A 21,278-nucleotide genomic window follows, 5' to 3' on the forward strand; every position below is an offset into this window, starting at 1 on the left:
CTTCTGTGGGATATCACTTTGATCACTTTGCCCCATGAGGAAGCTGTTGAAACGCGCGTGGGGGCGCGTGGTCACCCCCATGGATACAGATAAGGGTAAGATCTAAAGGCTGGTCCTATGTCTCTCTCCTTATTTGGGTTATAATACCTATATGGTCTAATAAAACTGAAGCCTATAATGGGAAGCTAACTTAGAGACTTAACGTGACTAACTTAGTTTGTAGACTTATGGGATGGATAAAATAGAATGCACTGTCAACATAGAGACTTAATGTGACCAACCTAATCTGGAGACTTATGATATGGATAAAATAGAATGCACTGTCACACTACATATGGAAAAGAGGACCCTGTGTGGGCCATAAGAGATAGTCTCATGTCCAGGTATCTGTTCCTGGGGTATCACCAAGTTTTGGTGCACCCTTAACTGTAATTGATTGCTCTGTTTTAATTATAATTTACTATGTAGTATTGTGTCATAACTGATTGTACCAATAAAATATATATTTTTTATGATACTTATTGTTTGTGGTTATATGCTCCTGCAGCGCCCCAGAGTCCTGGTCGTTGCAGTACTGTGGCTCCGCCGCTAAGGGGGGCTATGGTACGTCTGATGGCACTGAAGGAGTTCATCTGACCAGGTATCACAGACACCAATACATTTCACAGTCTGGCCTCCAGGGGGAGCTAAGGGTACTATTCATTAGGCCACTCCTCACAATCTGGTAAAACTGGGGGTTAGGCAGGAAGTTAGAGAGAAAGCTGACTGGGTTGGAACCAGGCAACACCTTGTGGCAGAGGGTGTTGTAGGGGAAGATTTGGAGGGGTCCCTGTCAGGGGTGGGATCCTGACAGAGGCCTAGCAACCAGAGAAAACGTTACGGGACCGCGCCTGCACGATATAGCGGCGGTACCCTAAGAAAGGACAAGAAGCGAGGTATATTGTGCTGAGTGAGAAACGAGATCAACGCAACAAGGGGAATCACCAGTAGGAGTCGTGCTGTAAGACGAGGCAACATCCTATTGAGGCGCAATACCGGTGGCCGGAACGCCGAGGAAGTATAGAGCTCCAGGCCAAACTTCAAACCTACGGCAGGACAGTCAGTTATAGGCGAGCTGTCTCACCCAATTGACCTAGGAAGACACAGGGGGGTTAACAACAGGAGTGGGGCGACGCTAGAGTCCCGGAATAGCTCCGAGCCTCCCCGTCATACGGGTGCGCCCTAACCATAAGATCTGGGGGACGTGGAAGAACATCAGAATCGAGTTGTGAGGGAACACGAGAAACAGACACAACAGTTGTGAGGACTATCCCGTGGTGCTCAGCAGGGAAGGACTACAACACACAAGCGCTAGCGGGTAGGCACTGATTTCCACCTGCAAAGGGAACTCTGGAGGTGCCATCGGACCGACCAGGCTTGCGCAGCCCAGTTAACCGTATTCCGGATTGAGGACCCTGAAGCCTTCAGTAAAGAGGTAAAGAGACTGCAACCTGGTGTCCTCGTTATTTACTGCGACCGGCACATCACCGCACCACCACCATCCACACCTATTATTTGGGCGCCCCTCAGCAGGGTCACGGGCCAGGTCTAGCCACCGTGACAACCCCAGAGCAGAGACTCAGAGGCCCGGTACCGGGTGCCCCTCGGCCCTGCGACTGTGGGGGGGGGGGCGCTGCACTCCATACTGTGGTGTTGTTGTTCTTCTGTGGGATATGAAGTTACCTTTCTATGCTAGCAATTCTATGTCCATGGTGTTGTGATCAGGGTTACACAAATCTTTGGCCACAGGTAGAGCTATTCTTTCTTTAATTGTGTGGTGATGAACTCCTCCAATATTTACTGCCACAACTGTTTCTCCCCTTCCCATACTGATAGTTCTGCATCACATCACTTATCTTATCTTTTGCATTATTCCTGTGTCCTGTTGCACATAAATATGTGAATCTTCAGATTTTGTGTTGGTCTATGCCTGATGAAGAGACCTGAGTAGTCTTGAGAGCTTACAATTTGTTACCATCTTTTCAGTTAGCCATTAAAAGGTATCAACCACTGAGGACTCTCAAATTTTAATATTTTTCTATCTACCGGCTAACACGGTACATATACTGTATATTTTTCCTGTATCTGCATCATGTCTTCTGTATATAATGGAAACCCTAATGCGGTGTCGGATCCATGGTATGGAGGTATAGAGGATACTGCCAATGACTTATGGACCCCTGTGGCGTCCATAGCTATAACAAGAAGTACATTGCTGCCCAGGGGCTCACATGCTGTTCTGGCACAGATGTCATACTCTGAATGACGGCAGTAATCACAATGTAAATGTCTTTATTAGGGTACATTTGATAGAAATGATCTCATATGTTATATATAAGTTTCCATTACAGATATTTGCATTGTAACAATGTGAAGGAGGTGACAAATCTTGATACTTCATTAAGGCAGTGAGTTTCCTTGTCAGTTGTACAGTACCGAGTTTTTACATTTTGTTTTTGGGGCAGCGCTGCAGAGCATCGCGCAGAGCGTTCAAGACACGATCTACATTTGTTTTTGTTGAGTTGTATCCCATAAGACCGATGCGAAGGACCTGCAGTGCGGGAGAAGATTGAGAGAATTAGGTAGATGGACAGGTTATCATTCAAAGGTGGTCCGTGCCGTGTAAATATTTTATCCATGATAGGTTACAAAACTCTGGGGTATAACCTAGATTCAGACTTTGAAGAAGTGAGCAGGTTTGGACGATTCCTTTGTATATGGCAGGTGAGTATATTTTACAGTCTGTTTATGTTCCCCAATGCCCGTGGGTTTCCCGGGCAGAACATATAGCCTCATAGACACATATCAGGCTGTTAGTTCAGGTCAGGAGACCTACGGTCAGTCTGGGCATTGCAGTCCATTTACAGACGGCGAAATACATCTGAACCCGGTCTATGAAAGACCCCCAAATAATAATTATATGGCAGGTAGGTGGGGGTTAATCAGATTTTCTTACTGGGGAAGCAGTTGCTAACTCAACAATTACGAATTACATGATGTTCAACAGCAAGATAACTGAAAATAACTGATTTCTATGTAGTTCGCTGCTGCAGACTCCTCATTATTAAAGGGCTACTTCTGTCTCAATGTTTGATGGTGTCGTCACGTTGGCAGTGCACATCACCACTTAAGCCAATCACTGAACTCAGCGGCTCTGATGTAGATGGCACACAATCGGATAGTACAGAGCCTCCCTGGGTCCAGCGCCAGGTCTCTGCCACTGCTACTGTGTCAGTGTTTTGGCTGCAGCAGTAACACTTCACTTCAACAGCACACATTGCCGCTGCAGCCAATCACTGAGCACAGCGGCTTGTACTGTCTACATTGATAGAGCTGCTTAGCTCAGTGATTGGCTGCAGCGGTGACCTGACAATTTTACTTTCACTGAAACTTTGAGACGAAAGCTATGATCAAGAAATGGTGCTGGACCCAAGGAGGGTGAGTTTGTTCTGATTTTGTTATTTTACACAGGTTCCATCATTTGGCGACCACTTTTTTTGTGGAAAACCCCCTTAATGTTCACTTGTAGATTATTGTTAGTGGGGGCTTTGTACAAGGGATTGTACCATTAACCAAATGTATGCTGCGTCTACAGGATCAGTGATAAATGTATGATATATGTGCAGAAACCCATCGAAAAGGAACCTGTGTTGGAATCGAGTAATGGTCATGTACGTTTGGTGCCCCTCTATTATTTGTGTGCATGCTCCATTCAAAATGGAGGCACATGAGATTGGGGACCCGGTGATTTATCACTTATACTGTGGCGATTGTTGCTCTGTTCAATCTAGTGATGTAGGGACTCACACTCCTGTCATCAGACACTTATCACCTATTCTGCAGGTGCTAAGTTGTGATTGTGGGACAGCTGAATGAAATTCCTACATTTACTTTATGGAAATACCTTTCCGGTAGACGGCCCCAGCCCCCCGGTGATTTCAATGCTGTAATTCTTCATTATATACGTAGTGATATCTTTCCAGTCATATCCGTCGGGCACGCAGATTGTTGTCACAGTGGGGAGTCGTAGAGCCTGCAAAGAATACTTTGTTAATACTGACAAGCTATAGTGATTAGCAGAGCAGCAAATAACATTTTTTACATGGTCAATTTGGGGCATGTTCTAACTTGGTAAATGGTGTCAACTAATAGAAAAGTCGCTTAGCAAACAAAAGCTAAGCTGAACTGTTAGGTAATATAACACCAATTTCCTTTTGAACTTTTGAACATATAATGAAACGGCAGAAGATTTTTATGCCATGTTAGCGCCACATTTCACTAGCCAGCTTGTATAGAAGTGTCAAGTCACCAAATAATCATTACCAGCAATTGTCAAAGCTGTTCTGGCTATGTGAAATTACGTGAAATAAGTGTACTGGAATTTGTAAAATCAAAATCAAAATCATTTTATGTACAGTCTTTGGCCGGCGTCACACTCAGCGTAAGACAATACGGTCCGTATTTTACGGCCGTAATACGGAGAAATGTTCCCAAAATAGTGATCCGTAGTCAGGGTGTGTCAGCGTATTTTGCGCATGGCATCCTCCGTATGTAATCCGTATGGCATCCGTACTGCGAGATTTTCGCGCAGGCTTGCAAAACCGACATCTAATGGATTTATGTGCTCAAATGTTCGGGAAAACATATATACAGTATATATATATATATATATATATGTCATTGAGACACATATATATATTCTGTATTTAGATTTCATTCAGCGCGATATCTGTGAACAGCCGGTAATTCAATTGCCGGCTTTTCATTTCTCCTGCACAAACCCGACAGGATATGAGACATGGTTTACATACAGTAAACCATCTCATATCCCCATTTTTTTTGCATATTCCACACTACTAATGTTAGTAGTGTGTATGTGCAAAATTTCTGCGCTGTAGCTGCTGAAATAAAGGGTGAAATGGCGGAAAAAATTGGCGTGGGCTCCCGCGCAATTTTCTCCGCCAGAATGGTAAAGCCAGTGACTGAGGGCAGATATTAATAGCCAGGAGAGGGTCCATGGTTATTGGCCCCCCCGTGGCTAAAAACATCTGCCCCCAGCCACCCCAGAAAGGGCACATCTGGAAGATGCGCCTATTCTGGCACTTGGCCACTCTCTTCCCACTCCCGTGTAGCGGTGGGATATGGGGTAATGAAGGGTTAATGCCACCTTGCTATTGTAAGGTGACATTAAGCCAGATTAATAATGGAGAGGCGTCAATTATGACACCTATCCATTATTAATCCAATTGTTGGAAAGGGTTAAAAAAAACACACACACACATGATTTAAAAGTAGTTTAATGAAATAAACACAGCAGTTGTTGTAATAATTTATTGTTCTCTCAATCCATCAGGAACACCCTCGCTTGGAAAAATAATAAACGCACAAGATACATACCTTCTGGTGAACTGTCTCGTCCCACGAAGTAATCCATCTGAAGGGGTTAACTAATATTACAGGCAGGAGCCCTGCTAAATGCAGCTGTGCTCCGTGCCTGTAATCCCCGGCGAATGAATGAAATGTAGGTCATTGACCTACATTTCCTTCAGTCGCGGTGATGCGCCCCCTGGTGGATGTCCTCATATGACCTGGAGCGTGGGAAAAAGTTCCCAGGCTGCAGTTCATGAGAACATCCACCAGAGGGTGCCTCACCGCGACTCAATGTAAGTACAGATCCTGCTTTCCTTTCAGCACCCGGGGATTACAGGCACGAGCGAGTGGTTTATTGCAGCTCATGCCTGTAATATTAGTTAACCCCTTCAGATGGATTACTTCGTGGGACGAGACGGTTCACCAGAAGGTATGTATCTTGTGCGTTTATTATTTTTCCAAGCGAGGGTGTTCCTGATGGATTGAGAGAACAATAAATTATTACAACAACCTCTGTGTTTATTTCATTAAACTACTTTTAAATCATGTGTGTGTGTGTTTTTTAACCCTTTCCAACAATTGGATTAATAATGGATAGGTGTCATAATTGACGCCTCTCCATTATTAATCTGGCTTAATGTCACCTTACAATAGCAAGGTGGCATTAACCCTTCATTACCCCATATCCCACCGCTACAGGGAGTGGGAAGAGAGTGGCCAAGTGCCAGAATAGGCGCATCTTCCAGATGTGCCTTTTCTGGGGTGGCTGGGGGCAGATGTTTTTAGCCACGGGGGGGCCAATAACCATGGACCCTCTCTAGGCTATTAATATCTGCCCTCAGTCACTGGCTTTACCATTCTGGCGGAGAAAATTGCGCGGGAGCCCACGCCAATTTTTTCCGCCATTTAACCCTTTATTTCAGCAGCTACAGCGCTGAAATTTTGCACATACACACTACTAACATTAGTAGTGTGGAATATGCAAAAAAAATGGGGATATGAGATGGTTTACTGTATGTAAACCATGTCTCATATCCTGTCGGGTTTGTGCAGGAGAAATGAAAAGCCGGCAATTGAATTACCGACTTTTCACTAACAGCGCTGCGTATTTCTCGCAAGTCACACTGCAGGTCCGTGTGGAATCCGTATTTTTCTCGCCCCCATAGACTTTCATTGGCGAATTTTTTGCGCAATATGCTGACAAACGCAGCATGCTGCGATTTTGTACGGCCGTAGAAAGCCGTATAATACTGAACCGTTATATATGGCTAATAGGAGCAGCCCCATTGAGAATAATTGTGCCGTTTATTTTGCGAGTTTTACGGACGTAAATTCTGCGCTCTTACGTCCGTAAAACTCGCCAGTGTGACGCCGGCCTTTTGTTGTTTTTATGTTTTTGCAGGACAGGAGTGTGGGACCATTGCAGAGCTGATTAGAGGATTGTAATTAAAGTGTACTTGTAAGTTACTTAACAGAAATTGAGTTAAATACTTTATAAAAATCACTAGTCTCTACTGATTCTGCCGCTCTTTTCAGTTTTTCACTGTGTTGCTCCATTGCAGAGATATTCACATTTGTTTCTTTTTGGAGCGCAGTATGTGAAATCTCTGCTTGTATTGCAACTGTGCATTTGCTCAGAGTCTTTTCTGGGGGCGTGCACATTCACTCCTCCTTCATAAATGCTGCCAGCCACAGAAAGGCAACCTCTGAGACTGGTAGACTACTAGATCAGCTGCTGAGCTGTGCAGCATTTGGCAGGTGGTCGTCTGCGGGATGCAGTACCGTTACTCATACATTTAATTAATGTCTCCATATGGGAAAAAAGTTATGTGGCAATTACAAGATTCATGGCCATTGTTCATTACAGGAATGTTGTGATTTTACCATTAATCACAGGTGAAGTAATACCCCATGGGATAGGGGATAATTTACCAATCTCTGGGGGTGGGACCACTGGAACTGTCAGCAATTCCAAGAACCAGACTCAACAGAGGCCCCGTTTTAAATGGAGCAGAGATGCACATGCTCGACCTTCTCTCCATTCATTGCCTATGAGATAGATGGAGAAAACCAAGTACAGTGCTCCACTATTTCTGCCAGTCTCATAGACAATGAATTCAGTGGAGGTCAAGCATGTGCACCTCTGCTCCATTCAAAGCCCGATTCTTGGGTTCCAGGGTCCCATTCTGAAGATCGCGTTGTATGCAAGTGGTTGGATCCCCAGCGGTCAATAAGGTATCCACTATTCCTTTTGAGAATAGCTCTTTTAAGAAAATTAGTTATGACATTAGTTGAACATTGCATTATCCAACAGAAGTTCGCATCTCGGCTTCAGGAAAATGGCCGCCGCGATCTCCATCTGCGCACGCGCGGCATCCCACGGCCATTTTCCTGAAGCCCCGGAAAGCAGAGCACTCCATCTTCGCACGCGCGGCCTCAGGAAGATGGCCGCCGCCACCGATAAACCGTTGAATAGCGCAGATCGCGCTCTTTTTCTGCCGCTGCGCAGTTCAGTGCATTCGTCTGTTGCGCATGCGCGAACCACTACGCCAACGCCGGGAAGAAAAGCAAGAGGTGGGGGAGAAACAGCGATTTCACCACACCCATTTGACCAGACCTGTGTGATTGACAGCCGAAAATGGTGTCTTTACTAAGGTATTTTGGCAGCAAAGGTGGGGAATCAGGGGATAATAAAAGCACTGTTTTACAGCACAGCTCAGGCCCTACTGAACACTATTTTTACCTCATATTGAAAAAACAGGGTGACAGGTTCCCTTTAAATAGGTTTTCCACTCTTAAAAAAGTGGTCCCCAAACGTTAGATCTTGTGTAAAATAACAAAATCGGATAGTTCTCAACCTCCCCTGGTCTAGCTCTGGGTCTTCGCCACTGTTTCTATGTCTGTTTTGTCTGCAGCAGGGACGTCATGTCGACATTGAACATCACCACTCCAGCCAATCACAGAGCCAAGTGACCCCCACCGATCCAAAGGATAAAGGAGCCGGAAGGGTCTCTAAGGTAGAGCCATAACCAATAATTAGGTGATAGAGTATCCTCGCAATATGCCATCAGTTACTAAGATGTAGGGATCACTTTACCTCCACAGAAGTAATGGTTAAAGGGGTTGTCCGGCCTTAGGTTACCAGTCTGCAGTCATTCTTATGTGACTGCAGACATCTGAATCCTCACATCGCACGCACCGTGTGCTGTGAAATTCTCTGGTGCCGGCGGCACTTGGTGCATGACTGCAATTATATGATTTGCATACATGTGATCACATGCTGGCTAGTGTATTGAGTGAAGCCGGACATGTTGGAATGTGACCAAAAGTATGCAAATCGCATACTTGTGGTCACATGACCTCCTTCTTCCAGTACCAGAGAATCATCACAGTGTACAGTGTGTGCACTGTGAAGATTCACAAGTCTGCAGTCAGAGTGACTGCACACTTGTAGCCAAAGACCTATTTAAACCAGTATAATTATTTAATATGTAGAAATCACATTTATTTCTTTACTTCCATATTTCCTTAGACTGGCAATAGACAATAGATTAATGTGGGCGGATAATATATATGCCATCCTAGACTGACCCTCATCAGAAATATGGGGGAGACAGTCATTTTGGACTTCAGGAAGCCGCTCCTTTTGTTCTTCTGGGAGTTCTATGTATGTATATTATCTATGTATAGTAATTTAGATTTTACCATCAATCACCCGACTAAATGTACAGAATTTATGCAGTTACCGAAGCGCTATATCAATCATTATATAATAAAATTTGCTACCCAATTGTGTTCATTTCCTTAATTTTCACTCACAGTAAGTACTGAAAAAGTGATGGCATTGATTGTAAATGCTTCAGAGAAAAGGTTACAGGGTATTACTTACTGGATCCTTCACAAAAAGTTTTAGTCCTAGATCTTCTAATCCTTTGTAAAGTTTCAGCGCATTCTCATGGTGGATTTCCCAAGAGTGCTCTAGACCCTGGAAATAGGCAGAAATTAATATACAGCGCCGGCATTGTTCAATCAATATTCGAGCTCGTACAGATAAAAGGGATTGTGCCACAGTAGAAAATCCTCAGCATCTTATGTGTAGGATGATGGTCACTTTTTTTTGCTGATTAAATTAGTGTTATTTTGGATATATTAAAAAATATTCTGCAATGTTTAAGTAAATGAAAATCAGATCTCTCCTTTCTGTTATACATGGGAACCTTGTTTAATCCTGGGGGATACAAAGTCTGTTCTTATATGGTGATCTGGATAGTTATCTGCGGCTCAGGCTCCTGCTGAATGACAGCAAGCAAAGATTTTGAAAACTTTAATGAATTGCTGTTGCCAGGGTTAGTTGTATACAGGCTGGTAGAAGTCTAAGGGTATGTTCACATGTAGCATTTCGTATACAGGCTGGTAGAAGTCTAAGGGTATGTTCACATGTAGCATTTTTGTAACTTTTTTTTGCAGGGAAAGAATCTGCATTTTAGAGTTCCAGCAAAATCAATTTCAGAAATCTCATGAACATTCAGCTTTTTTTTTTTTAAATTTCTTACTGAACTTGAGCACTGCAGCATTTTTGTAAATCTGCAGCTTGTCAATACTTTCAGCATTTTTTACCCATTGATGACTCATTCAGATACCCAATTTTTGTGTACGAATGCTATCTGTGATTTTCACGGATAACACTCGTACCTCTGATAGTCTATGGTGCGACTGACATGTCCGGGATTTTTTGCAGAACCAGCATTCCTTGGAAAATCATGGAGACGTGTCCGATTTTGATCCAAATGTCGGATCAAAATTGCAAGTCTATGGGTTGTGAAAAAATTGGACCACCCTCGGATTTAATCTGAATGTGGTCTGATTTTCGCAAACTGTTTAAGGCTACTTTCACACTAGCGTCGCTTGCTGTACGTCGCAATGCGTCGTTTTGGAGAAAAAACGCATCCTGCAAAGTTGCCCGCAGGATGCGTTTTTTCTCCATAGACTTGCATTAGCGACGCATTGTGACGTATGGCCACACGTCGCATCCGTCGTGCGGCCGCGACGCACAAAATAACGTTCAATGTAACTTTTTTTGTGCGTCAGGTCCACCATTTTCGACCGCGCATGCGCAGCCAAAACTCCGCCCCCTCCTCCCCGGAACTCACAATGTGCAGCGGATGCGTTGTAAAACTGCTTCCGCTGCCCACGTTGTGCTGCATTAACACACTGTCCGTCGGGCCGACGGTTTGCAACGGCCCGTACCCACGGACTAGTGGGAAAGTAGCCTAATAGGGAGAAGGTGGAGAATCTTTTTTTTCTTGACGTTAGAGAAAAGCTGATGCCACTCGGACAACTCTCTGATCAAAGTAATCATTCCATTTATCTCAGGTGAGAAAAACTAACGTTTGAATGAGGCCTGAAAGTAATAAGAAATTGCAAAAATGCTGAAAAATGCAGTGTAAACTTTTGTTCTGCTTTTTTTTCAGGGTTTTTGCTGGATAAAACTGATTTTAATAACATGTACTATAGAAAAATCACACATGTAATCAGCCTGTATGGCAGCTAGTAGCTCCGTTTTATTCTCAGTGTTTTCCGTGCCAAGAGTGATGGTTTGGTTGCATAAAAAAATGCTGCAAAAACTCCATGTGTGAACATACCCTAAGTGTCAGTACACAATTAACCTTGCCTTTCTGAGAAAAGCATAGAAAAGCTAAAGAAAGTAACTGGTGGGGGTCTCAACGCCATTTACACTAGACGTGCATCATAAACACAACTGTATTTTCAGTCCGACTTCTGTCCGTGAAAAAACTGACAGCACTTGGGCCAATGTTATTCTATGAGGCCGTGCAGATGAGAGATTTTTTCATTGACCGAATCTGCGTGTGAAAAAATTGCAGCATGCACTAGCTTCTTTCGTAAATCAGATGAGCCGCGCCCATTCAGGACTATGGGTACATGAAAAAAATCGGACGCCATATGGAGCCACAGTATAGAATCTGATTTTTACGGATACATTGCAGTTCTGATCAGAGACTGTAAATGGTCCTGTAAATGATTAATAGTTGCTGCTATAAAAAAAAACGGTTTGCACATGGATTGCAAGTGAAAAAAAAATTGTCCTGCATGAAACTGAACAATTGTTTTGTACGCTCCTGTGAACCTGCCATACTGTGGTCTGAACATGACAGTACAATTTTGACAATTATGTGCCATTACATATGAGTTATAAAACATCACCTTCTCAGCTAAGATTGCTAGTCCTTCCCTCAGGGTGTAGAAATTGGTCACTGGTCCTGTGTGATGATATCTGAAAAAACGGCAGCATTCACAATTCAGTCAATATACGGTAAATTTGGCACATAGTTATAACATCTGTCTCTAAAGAGTTGATTTTGGGGCACGTATCATATGGCACAATAAAGAGGCAGGTATCCAGGAAGCAGAGATATAGGCCGCTCTATGTAAAGACCTCACAATTTATGTCTCACATTCAAAACTTAGTACCCCAAATCAGAGGATAGGTTCTCTCTTCTTTACTAAAGCTATCTCCCTTTTGGGATCCTCTTTTTAAGCCAAATATGGCTCTAGATTTACTGTACCACCTCTAGTTATTTAGCTTACAAAAAAGACACAAGTCAATCTAGTTAACGTTTCTTATAAAGAAACAGTCATAATATTTAGTATTCATGAAAATAAGTAACTTTCCAATATATCTTATCAGAGAAATCTGCTTATTTCTCCTCCAGGATTGATCAGTCAATCTCAAATTTCTCCATTCAGGTTGAAAATCTGTATTTAGTGAATACAGATTTTTTTTCTATTACTGAAATAGGAGATGGCAGTTGAGGCTTTTAACAATTTAGGGAGAGGGAAGAATAGGAAGACACAAAAATTCTGCTGCAAGTTCTCCTGAAACAACAGTTACAGTTCTCCATAGAACTTTATGAGCACTAACTGTCACCTCCTATCTCAGTACTTGGAAAATCTGTATTTACTGCACTGCATTGAACTGAGAATTTTTAATACGATTGATAAGTTCAGTAGGGAAAAAAATCCATTATCTTTAAAAAGATAGATTATATTCATGTGTACTATAAATTTAGTTAAAGGGAACCTGTCACCTCCAAAATCGAAGGTGAGATAAGCCCACCAGCATCAGGGGCTTATCTACAGCATTCTGTAATGCTGTAGATAAGCCCCCGATGTGTCCTGAAAGATGAGAAAAAGAGGTTAGATTATACTCACCCAGAGGCGGTCCCTCTACCGTCCGGTCCGATAGGCATTGCGGTCCGGTCCAGGACCTCCCATCTTCTTACGATGACGTCCTCTTCTTGTCGGCTCTGGCGCAGGCGTACTTTGTCTGTCCTGTTGAGGGCAGAGCAAAGTACTGCAGTGCGCAGGCGCTGGGCCTCTCTGACCTTTCCCGGCACCTGCGCACTGCAGTACTTTGCTCTGCCCTCAACAGGACAGACAAAGTACGCCTGCGCCAGAGCCGCAGCGTGAAGACAAGAAGAGGACATCATCGTATGAAGATGGGAGGCCCCGGACCGCAGCGGGACCGCCCCTGGGTGAGTATAATCTAACCTCTTTTTCTCATCTTTCAGGATACATCGGGGGCTTATCTACAGCATTACAGAACGCTGTAGATAAGTCCCTGATGGTGGTGGCCTTAGCTCACCTTCGATTTTGGGGGTGACAGGTTCCCTTTAAAGAAGCCCACCCCCATCAAAGTTTTTATCCTATTAATATATTGCAGTCATCATATTATATAGCACTGTGTACTTACAATTGCTAATTTTGCTTTTCTACCTAGTTTTTTTTATTGTTTCTGTTCTATGTAGAAACAGGAAGTCTTTTTTCCCTGCAGAAATCATTCCTCTCTTTAATTCCTTATGACTCATGCAGGGAAAATAGATCTCCTGTTTCTACACAGAGCTTAGAAGGATTCAGCTAGTCAGTTTTTAATCATGTGATGTCATAGGAAGACTTAAGAGGGTAGAAAGGCAAAATGAGCAATTGCAAGGCTATGTTCACATTTGTGTTGCGTCGGGCGCAGGTTCGGTGACGCATAGCGGCGCATGCGTCATGTGCCCCTATATTTAACATGGGAGCGCATGGACATGCGTTGTCTTGCGTTTTATGTCGCATGCGTCATTTTTGGCGCAAGTGTCAGGGCGCACAGGACGCTGCATGATGCTTTTTTTTGCGCCGAAAATCATGCCAAAATTGGACGCATGCATCACAAAAAGCTGCGTTTTGCATGCGTTGTGTGTTGCGTCGCCGACGCTGCACCGCACAACGCAAATGTGAACGTAGCCTAAGTACACAGTGCTATATAATATGATGACTGCAATATATTAAAAGGATAACAATTTTGATGGGAGGTGGAGTGCTTCTTAAAAAATAACTATATTAGCAATTCCATCAAGTAATGCTAACACTGCAGTATCCCAGTTAGCTAGGGGTTAATTGTGTCGATGGCTAAAGTGACAAAAGCTGGAGATGGTTAGGTCTAGGTGGTTTCCACTCAGGATCAGTCGCATATTGAGAGCTCAAAGGGTATGTGCACACATTACGGATTTTGCTGTGGAGCCGCAGCGGATTGGCCGCTGCGGATTCACAGCTGTTTTCCATGTGGTGTACAGTACCATGTAAACCTATGGAAAACAAAATCCGCTGTGCCCATTCTGCTGAAAATACTGCGCGGAAACACTGCGTTGTATTTTCTGCAGCATGTCAATTCTTTGTGCGAATTCCGCAGCAGTTTACACCTGCTCCTCAATAGGAATCCGCAGGTGTAAAACCGCAGTTGGAACCCGCACAAAACCAGCATTAATTCCGCTGTAAATCCGCAGGTAAAATGCAGTGCGTTTTACCTGCGGATTTTACAAAAAAGGTGCAGAAAAATCCACACCCTATTCCGCAATGTGGGCACATAGCCTTACATATAGCCACTTGTGCCTCCTCTGATGTTAGGCAATGGGTTGGGGGTTCTCAGAAATCCATGATTGTAAAAAACACTTTTAGGGCTTGTTCACACGATCCTTTTTTCGCTGCGGATTTTTCAGGTCCTGATTTTTGAAAACCGCAGTGCAAAACCTGCGGTGGGTTGCACTGCGGTTTTCAGTCCTTTTTCTACTGCGGATTCCACTGCGGGTTTCCAGCTGCATTTTCCTATTGGTGCAGGTGGAAACCCGCTGCGGAATCCGCAGAAAGAATTGACATGGTACTTCTTTTTTTCCGCAGAAAATCAGCGCGGATTTTCCAGCGGAAAAAAATGATCATGGGAACAGCGGTTTTTTTTTCCATAGGGTAACATTGTACTGTACCCGGCATGGAAAAAGGATGCGGATCCGCAGCAAAAACTGCATCGTGTGAACATAGCCTTATTAAAGTTTTAGTCCAGCTGGTGTAGGGTAATTGGTGCAAGCTGAATTGTAACTCACATTCTTGGCTTTCCATCACAGCCCCAGTAGTTGGAAAGCCAGGTCAGGTCTACATATAGAGATGGTGGTTTTGTCTTACGGCTGAATATCTTCTTACTGTGCAAGAAAAGAAGGCAGCATCCCTGTTAGCAGGAAACTCATAGTTACATCTGAGCTTTTTATCCATATACACTTCATGTTACAGTTTACATTCCATACATATGATTTCTAGGGCATTAAAAGGAAACTTTTAATTAGAGTAAGTTACTGTACATAAACATGTTGGGCATAACTAGCAAAAATAGTGAAGCACAAATGCCTTCCTGTGCAACAAGGGACATTGCCGTACCTGTGAATGATGGATGGAATACTGTTTTGTACAATCCATCTATATCTGTCACTTGCTTTACCACTTACCTTGCTGCGTCACTAAACGAGATGGGTGCCGTTCCCGGAGGAGCATTTAATACCTTCTGAGAACCAGAGTAAAGGATGTCAATTCCTATGAGAGACACAATAGAAAGGACAGATGTACAGTGGGCTAGCAACAATGAAAGCCATCATATGCGAGTTGTAGTTTGGATACTTGCTGTGCTTTAGTGTATTACTCTGTCTGTCCTTTAGGTGGCACTATAAGACCACCCAGCAGGCCTCCATCATCACTGAGTACACCAGTCTTTATCATTTAAAAAGGACCTGTCGCTAGGTTAACAATGTCCAGTTTTTTCTCTTATTTTATTCTTGCTCCCCGCAGTAATTTTTTTAAAAATTTTTGCATTCCGTCATATGGTTGCAGAGATGTGGGCCTTTTTATTTAGTGCTATTTTTTTCCAAGAGGGTGGGGTTCACATGATTCTCTGCAGGCACATCTTTACTCTGCTCTGCATTATTACCCTGCGATCAATGCCCTCTCGGGAAGGCCTTATTCACATGACCATATATTCGGTCTGAGTGATGTACGTGGTACAAACGGATGGCACTCGGACCTATGTTATTCAATGGGGCAGTGCTGATGATCGAATTTTTTTTGTTCACTGACTGAATATGTGGGTGTAGAAAAATAGGAACATCCAACAGTTTCTTCCATATATCAGATGAGACTCGTCCATTCAAGTCCATGGGTGCGTAAAAGAAATCGGATGCCATACGGAGCCACAGTAAAATACCAGTTTTTTCAGGGATACATTGCATTTCTGTAACATAGGACACTGTAAATGGTCCTGTATATTATTATTTTATGCTGCTGTAAGAAAGCAAATTACACATGGATAGCATGTGAGAAAACATTTTTCCTACTTTTCTGGATGAAACTCTGAACAATTATTTATAATGTTCGTGTCAAGCTACCCTAAAGATCATAAAAATGCACGCTACATTAAAAGGCCCATATCTCTGGAACTGTACGGCGGATTTAAAAAACACAAAACATGGCATACTCGGGAGCAGCGGGAATAGAAAAAAGGGCAAAATGGCCACTATTGGCCTATGATTGGTTCTCTTTAACACCACACAAATAATATGTTCCATTTTTTGGTCTGTGCTGACGTCTAACCAGTAATGTAAACTAAAACCCTCAGCATAAATAGTCAGATGATATAAACCTCAATTTATTTTACTCACTTATAAATCGCTGCAATCAGGGTCTCTGCCCCTAGATGCTGCTCTCAGATTACATAGCAAAAACCTGCTGCACATATTCCCTTTAACTGTACAGTGAAATGCTAAACACACAAGTCAAAATTACAGTTTCCCTTAAAGGAGTGATCCAAAATTTTCTAAAATCACTATATAATGCCATAAAATGAAGTGTCATAAAAAAGGAAGTAGGGAAAAAAAGGAAAAGCATGGAATTTTTAATTAAAGTATATTAAAAAATAGTTTATATTATGCCTTTAAATAGATAGGGATTTGGGATGGAAATTAATTTGGATTTTCGACCACCGCTTTAAAGTCTTGAGATTTCAGTGTTTTAAAGATTAGACCAGAATTGGATTTCAACGGGTGGCTATTAACATGGCTGAATTCCTTAGCATCCATCAAAACAAAAAGAAACGGAGTATTAAGTCCAAAATTACTGTAAAAGGTATAATTTTAATAACATATTTAATAAATAACAACAAACATTTCATCAGAGAATATCCATGATGCACACAATAAGTTTAAGAGACACAGACAGCAAAGGATCAGGTAGATGATGGCTAGTGTGTCCTGACTGAAGCCAGCAAGGGCATAATGTTAAGTGCTAGTGCCTTATAATTCCCACATGGGGATGAAGGGGGTGAACATCAATGTAAATATATTAGACAGCTCGTCCTATTACCCATATATACCCATATCATACTTGGAAGTACTATACCCTGGCCTCACCCAAAAGTGCTTACCCATGCTAGCAGTCAGGCAGGAACACACGCCACTCCGCCACCGACGCGCGTTTCGTACAAATGGTTTTCTTGATGGTTTATATTTATTGAATTCCTTAGCATGCATCATCTTATAAATGGACATATTCTTTCTGTGTTATGATTTAGTACTTTGAAATGTAAGATATTGTGTGGCGGTGGGTTTAAGATTAAGATTACACTGATCTCACCTATGTAATCTAAAGAAATCTAGCCATATATGTCCTTATAGAAGGGTACAGGAGTTTTACAGTGCTGGAAAAGAATGATTGAACGGAAGACCTACGTGATAAATTGCTTACCCTGCTGGTCCATGTAGATAGGAGCCCCTCCTAGAGATGCCACAGAGTCTACCAGAAGGAGGCAGCTATACCTGTATACGGAACAGATATCAAATATCAATATTCAAATTTGGAGCTCCAGTTTTCCAAATCCTCAGTGTAGTCATTTGGATGAAAGGGTTGTCCTGGAATTTATGAAAGTTGTCTAATAGTAGGCATATAAAAGTGACTTAAAGGGAATCTGTCAGTAGGATCAACCCTCCTAAGCCGTCTATATGGGCATGTAGGTCATAGGAAGCCAAGTAACATGATACCTTGATATCTGTGATCCGATGTCTTATTCCATAGAAATCCACATCTTAATATGTTAATGAGCTGTTAAGATCTATGGGTGAGACACTGATCTCCCTGAGAATCTACCTACAGGGCTTATTGTAAATGAAAGGGGGCGTTATCAGTGTGAGACATGTAATGACTGACAGTCTGCTCTCCTGATCTACATGTCTCACAATGGTAACATCCGCTTTCATTCAACTGCTAAAGCCACATGATAGATATATCCATCATGGAACATGGCAGCGACTTTGGAGCTGGCTCAGAAAGAAAGTCCGCTCCATTGAGGGCAGATGCCAGTTATACTACAGAGCTGACATCTGCCTCTAACATCAGCGGTTCGCGTGCCCACCAATTGCTGCTGTTAACCTCTTAAACTCTGCTGTCAATTCCTGAGAGCGGCATTTAAGTGTCTATTAGCTTCCCTCAAACATGATAGCAGGAAAATAATGGGTTGTTATTATAGCCAGTGTCCGGTTGAACTCTCCCCGTGCCTGTCATGTGACCCCCTCTGTGACATCCGGCTTGTACTGTACACAGCAATGCTGTGATATTGTTGTGTATTTTGTGAATCGGTCAGACGGTCGCAGGTTCAGGTCTCCGAAGGGGACTAAGGCTGCATGTCCACGTTCAGGATGGCCGGCGGTATCGCCGCAGCGGCGAAGCCGCTCGGTGCTAAGCCCCGCCCCCTTCTGGGACACGATGATGCCGGATGTGTTAACTGTACACATCCGAGATCATCGCCCCCCTCCCATAGGGCCCTGTGTTATGCCTTGCGGGGACGCTGCGTCCCCGCAAGGTGAACGGACATGCTGCGATCTGAAAAGACGCGCAGCATGTCCGGAGTCGCAGGGCCGCCGCGTGCGGGTTTCCACGCATAGTGGAGACGGGATTTCATAAAATCCCCTCCACTATGCTGGAACATCTGGACGCTGCGTGTTTGACGCTGCAGCTCTGCGCAGCGTCAAACAAGCAGCGTTTACTGACCGTGGACACATACCCTAACAAATAAAGTAAAACTACAGAAAAAAGTTTTTAAAAAAGTGTAAAAAAATATACAAAAGTTCAAATCACCACCTTTTCCCCTGTTACCAATAAGAAAGTGTAAAAAAAAAAACAAAACTTATATACAGGGTGGGCCATTTATATGGATACACCTAAACAAAATGGGAATGGTAGGTGATATCAACTTCCTGTTTGTGGCACATTAGTATATGGGAGAGAAAAAACTTTTCAAGATTGGTGGTCCCCATGGCGGCCATTTTGAAGTTGGCCATTTTGGATCCAACTTTATTTTCAATGGGAAGAGGGTCATGTGACACATCAACTTATTGAGAATTTCACAAGAAAAACATTGATGTGTTTGGTTTTAACGTAACTTTATTATTTCATGAGTTCTTTACAAGTTTCTCTTTGTTTACAGCCATTCACATGTCGCAGAGGTTAACACGTGAGGAGCAGATAGAAATTGTGTTGATGTCTGCTGAACGCAGTACCCGGGTTATTGCAGCAGATTTCAATGCAAGACACCCTGCGAGACCACCCATCTCCCTTGCTACAGTCAGCAAACTGCTTGCCAAATTTCATGAAAGAGGTTCAGTGTTGGATTTGCCAAAATGTAGACACAAGACAACTGTCACTAATGAAGAAACATCAGTGTCTGTCCTAGCTTCATTCATGAAGAGCCCACAGCGTAGCACTTGCCGCATGTCACTGGAGAGTGGCATCAGTCGAACATCCCTTCTGCGGATATTGGCTACTCACAAATGGCACCCTTACAAAATCCAGCCGCTGCAGCATCTCATCGAGGATGACCCAGATCGGCGTGCTGAATTTGCAGAATGGGCAAATCAAAAATTGGAACAGGACCCTCAGTTTACACAGAACATTATGTTCAGTAATGAGGCAAACTTTTTTGTGAATGGTGAAGTTAACAAACAAAACCATCACTATTGGTCTGACACTAACCCACAGCGGATAGATCCCTCCAAGACTGTTGGAACACAAAAATTGATGGTATATGGGGTACAAAGATAGTGGGGCCATTCTTCATCAATGGAAACCTCAATTCCACTGAATATCTGAAATTGCTACATGATGATGTATTGCCCTCTTTATGCACTGAAGATGGCAGGTTCCCTGAGTTTTTTGAGCAAGATGGTGTACCACCACATTATAGGTGTCCGGTCCGAGCATTCCTACATAAACAGTTTCCTGGAAAGTGAATTGGTTGTCATGGGCCAGTTGAATGGCCACCAAGGTCTCCCGATCTTAAGGCCCCGTCTCACTTAGCGACGCTAAAGCGATCCCGACAACGATACGACCTGTCAGGGATCGTTGCTGCGTCGCTATGTGGTCACTGGTGAGATGTCAAACAGTGAGATCTTCCCAACGATCGCTGCTGCGATCTCACTGTTTGACATCTCACCAGCGACCTGTAGCGACCTGTACAACGATGTCACATGGGAGCTATTATGACGATTCAGTGTCTGAGTCGTCAACGAGGTCGTTGGTAAGGTGTCAAACACAGCGATGTGTGCTACCCAGCGGGACCTCAACGATCAAAAAAAGGTCCAGGCCATTCCGACACGACCAGCGATCTCACAGCAAGGGCCTGGTCGCTGCTACGTGTCACACATAGCGAGATCGCTACTGAGGTCGCTGTTGCGTCACAAAACTTGTGACTCAGCAGCGATCTCGCTTAGTGAGACGGGGGCTTAAGACTTCTATCTTTGGGGTAATCTGAATGCAATTGTCCATGCTGTGAAGATACGAGATATGCAGCATCTGAAACAACGGATACTGGAAGCCTGTACTAGCATTTCTTCTGCGGTGTTGCTATCAGTGTGTCAAGAGTGGGAGAAGAGGGTTGCATTGACAATCCAACAAAATGAGCAGCACTTTGAAAACATTTTTTAAGTGGTCATAAACTTGTAAAAAATTAATGAAAGAATAAAGGTACGTTAAAACCAAGCACACCATTATTTTTCTTGTGAAATTCTCAATAAGTTTGATGTGTCACATGACCCTCTTCCCATTGGGAAAAAATAAAGTTGGATCCAAAATGGCCAATTTAAAAATGGCAACCATGGTCACCACCCATCTTGAAAACTTTTCCCCTTCCCATATACTAATGTGCCACAAACAGGAAGTTGATATCACCAACCAATCCCATTTTATTTAGGTGTATCCATATAAATGGCCCACCCTGCATATAGTATCAAGGTATTTATATATACATACATACATACATACATACATACGTGCATACATACAGCCAGCTCTGGCCAAAATTAAGAGACCACCACATCAAAACCCTGTCATGGGCAGCCCAATCTCCAGACCTGAACTCCATTAAAAACCTCTGGAATGTAATCAAGAGGATGATGGGTAGTCACAAGCCATCAAGCAAAGAATTGCTTAAATTTTTGCACCAGAAGCAGTGT

At 43.2% G+C, this 21,278-nt stretch overlaps 1 protein-coding gene across 2 annotated transcripts in view; it reads right to left on the reverse strand.

The window, feature by feature from the left end:
* Positions 1–2,314: 2,314 nt before the first annotated feature.
* AGXT (alanine--glyoxylate aminotransferase) overlaps positions 2,315–21,278 on the reverse strand; it is a 44,886-nt gene continuing 25,922 nt past the window's right edge. For both annotated transcript variants that reach the window (XM_077292977.1, XM_077292978.1), the window contains exons 5-11: positions 17,521–17,591; positions 15,237–15,321; positions 14,841–14,936; positions 11,632–11,701; positions 9,299–9,394; positions 3,944–4,072; positions 2,315–2,590 (exon numbers count right to left, since the gene is read on the reverse strand). In XM_077292977.1, the coding sequence (XP_077149092.1) occupies positions 2,483–2,590; positions 3,944–4,072; positions 9,299–9,394; positions 11,632–11,701; positions 14,841–14,936; positions 15,237–15,321; positions 17,521–17,591 (655 nt within the window). In that variant the 3' untranslated portion in view covers positions 2,315–2,482. The remainder of the gene's footprint in view (positions 2,591–3,943; positions 4,073–9,298; positions 9,395–11,631; positions 11,702–14,840; positions 14,937–15,236; positions 15,322–17,520; positions 17,592–21,278) is intronic.

Source organism: Ranitomeya variabilis, chromosome 2 (genome assembly GCF_051348905.1).
Source record: "Ranitomeya variabilis isolate aRanVar5 chromosome 2, aRanVar5.hap1, whole genome shotgun sequence".
Classification (NCBI taxonomy): domain Eukaryota; kingdom Metazoa; phylum Chordata; class Amphibia; order Anura; family Dendrobatidae; genus Ranitomeya; species Ranitomeya variabilis.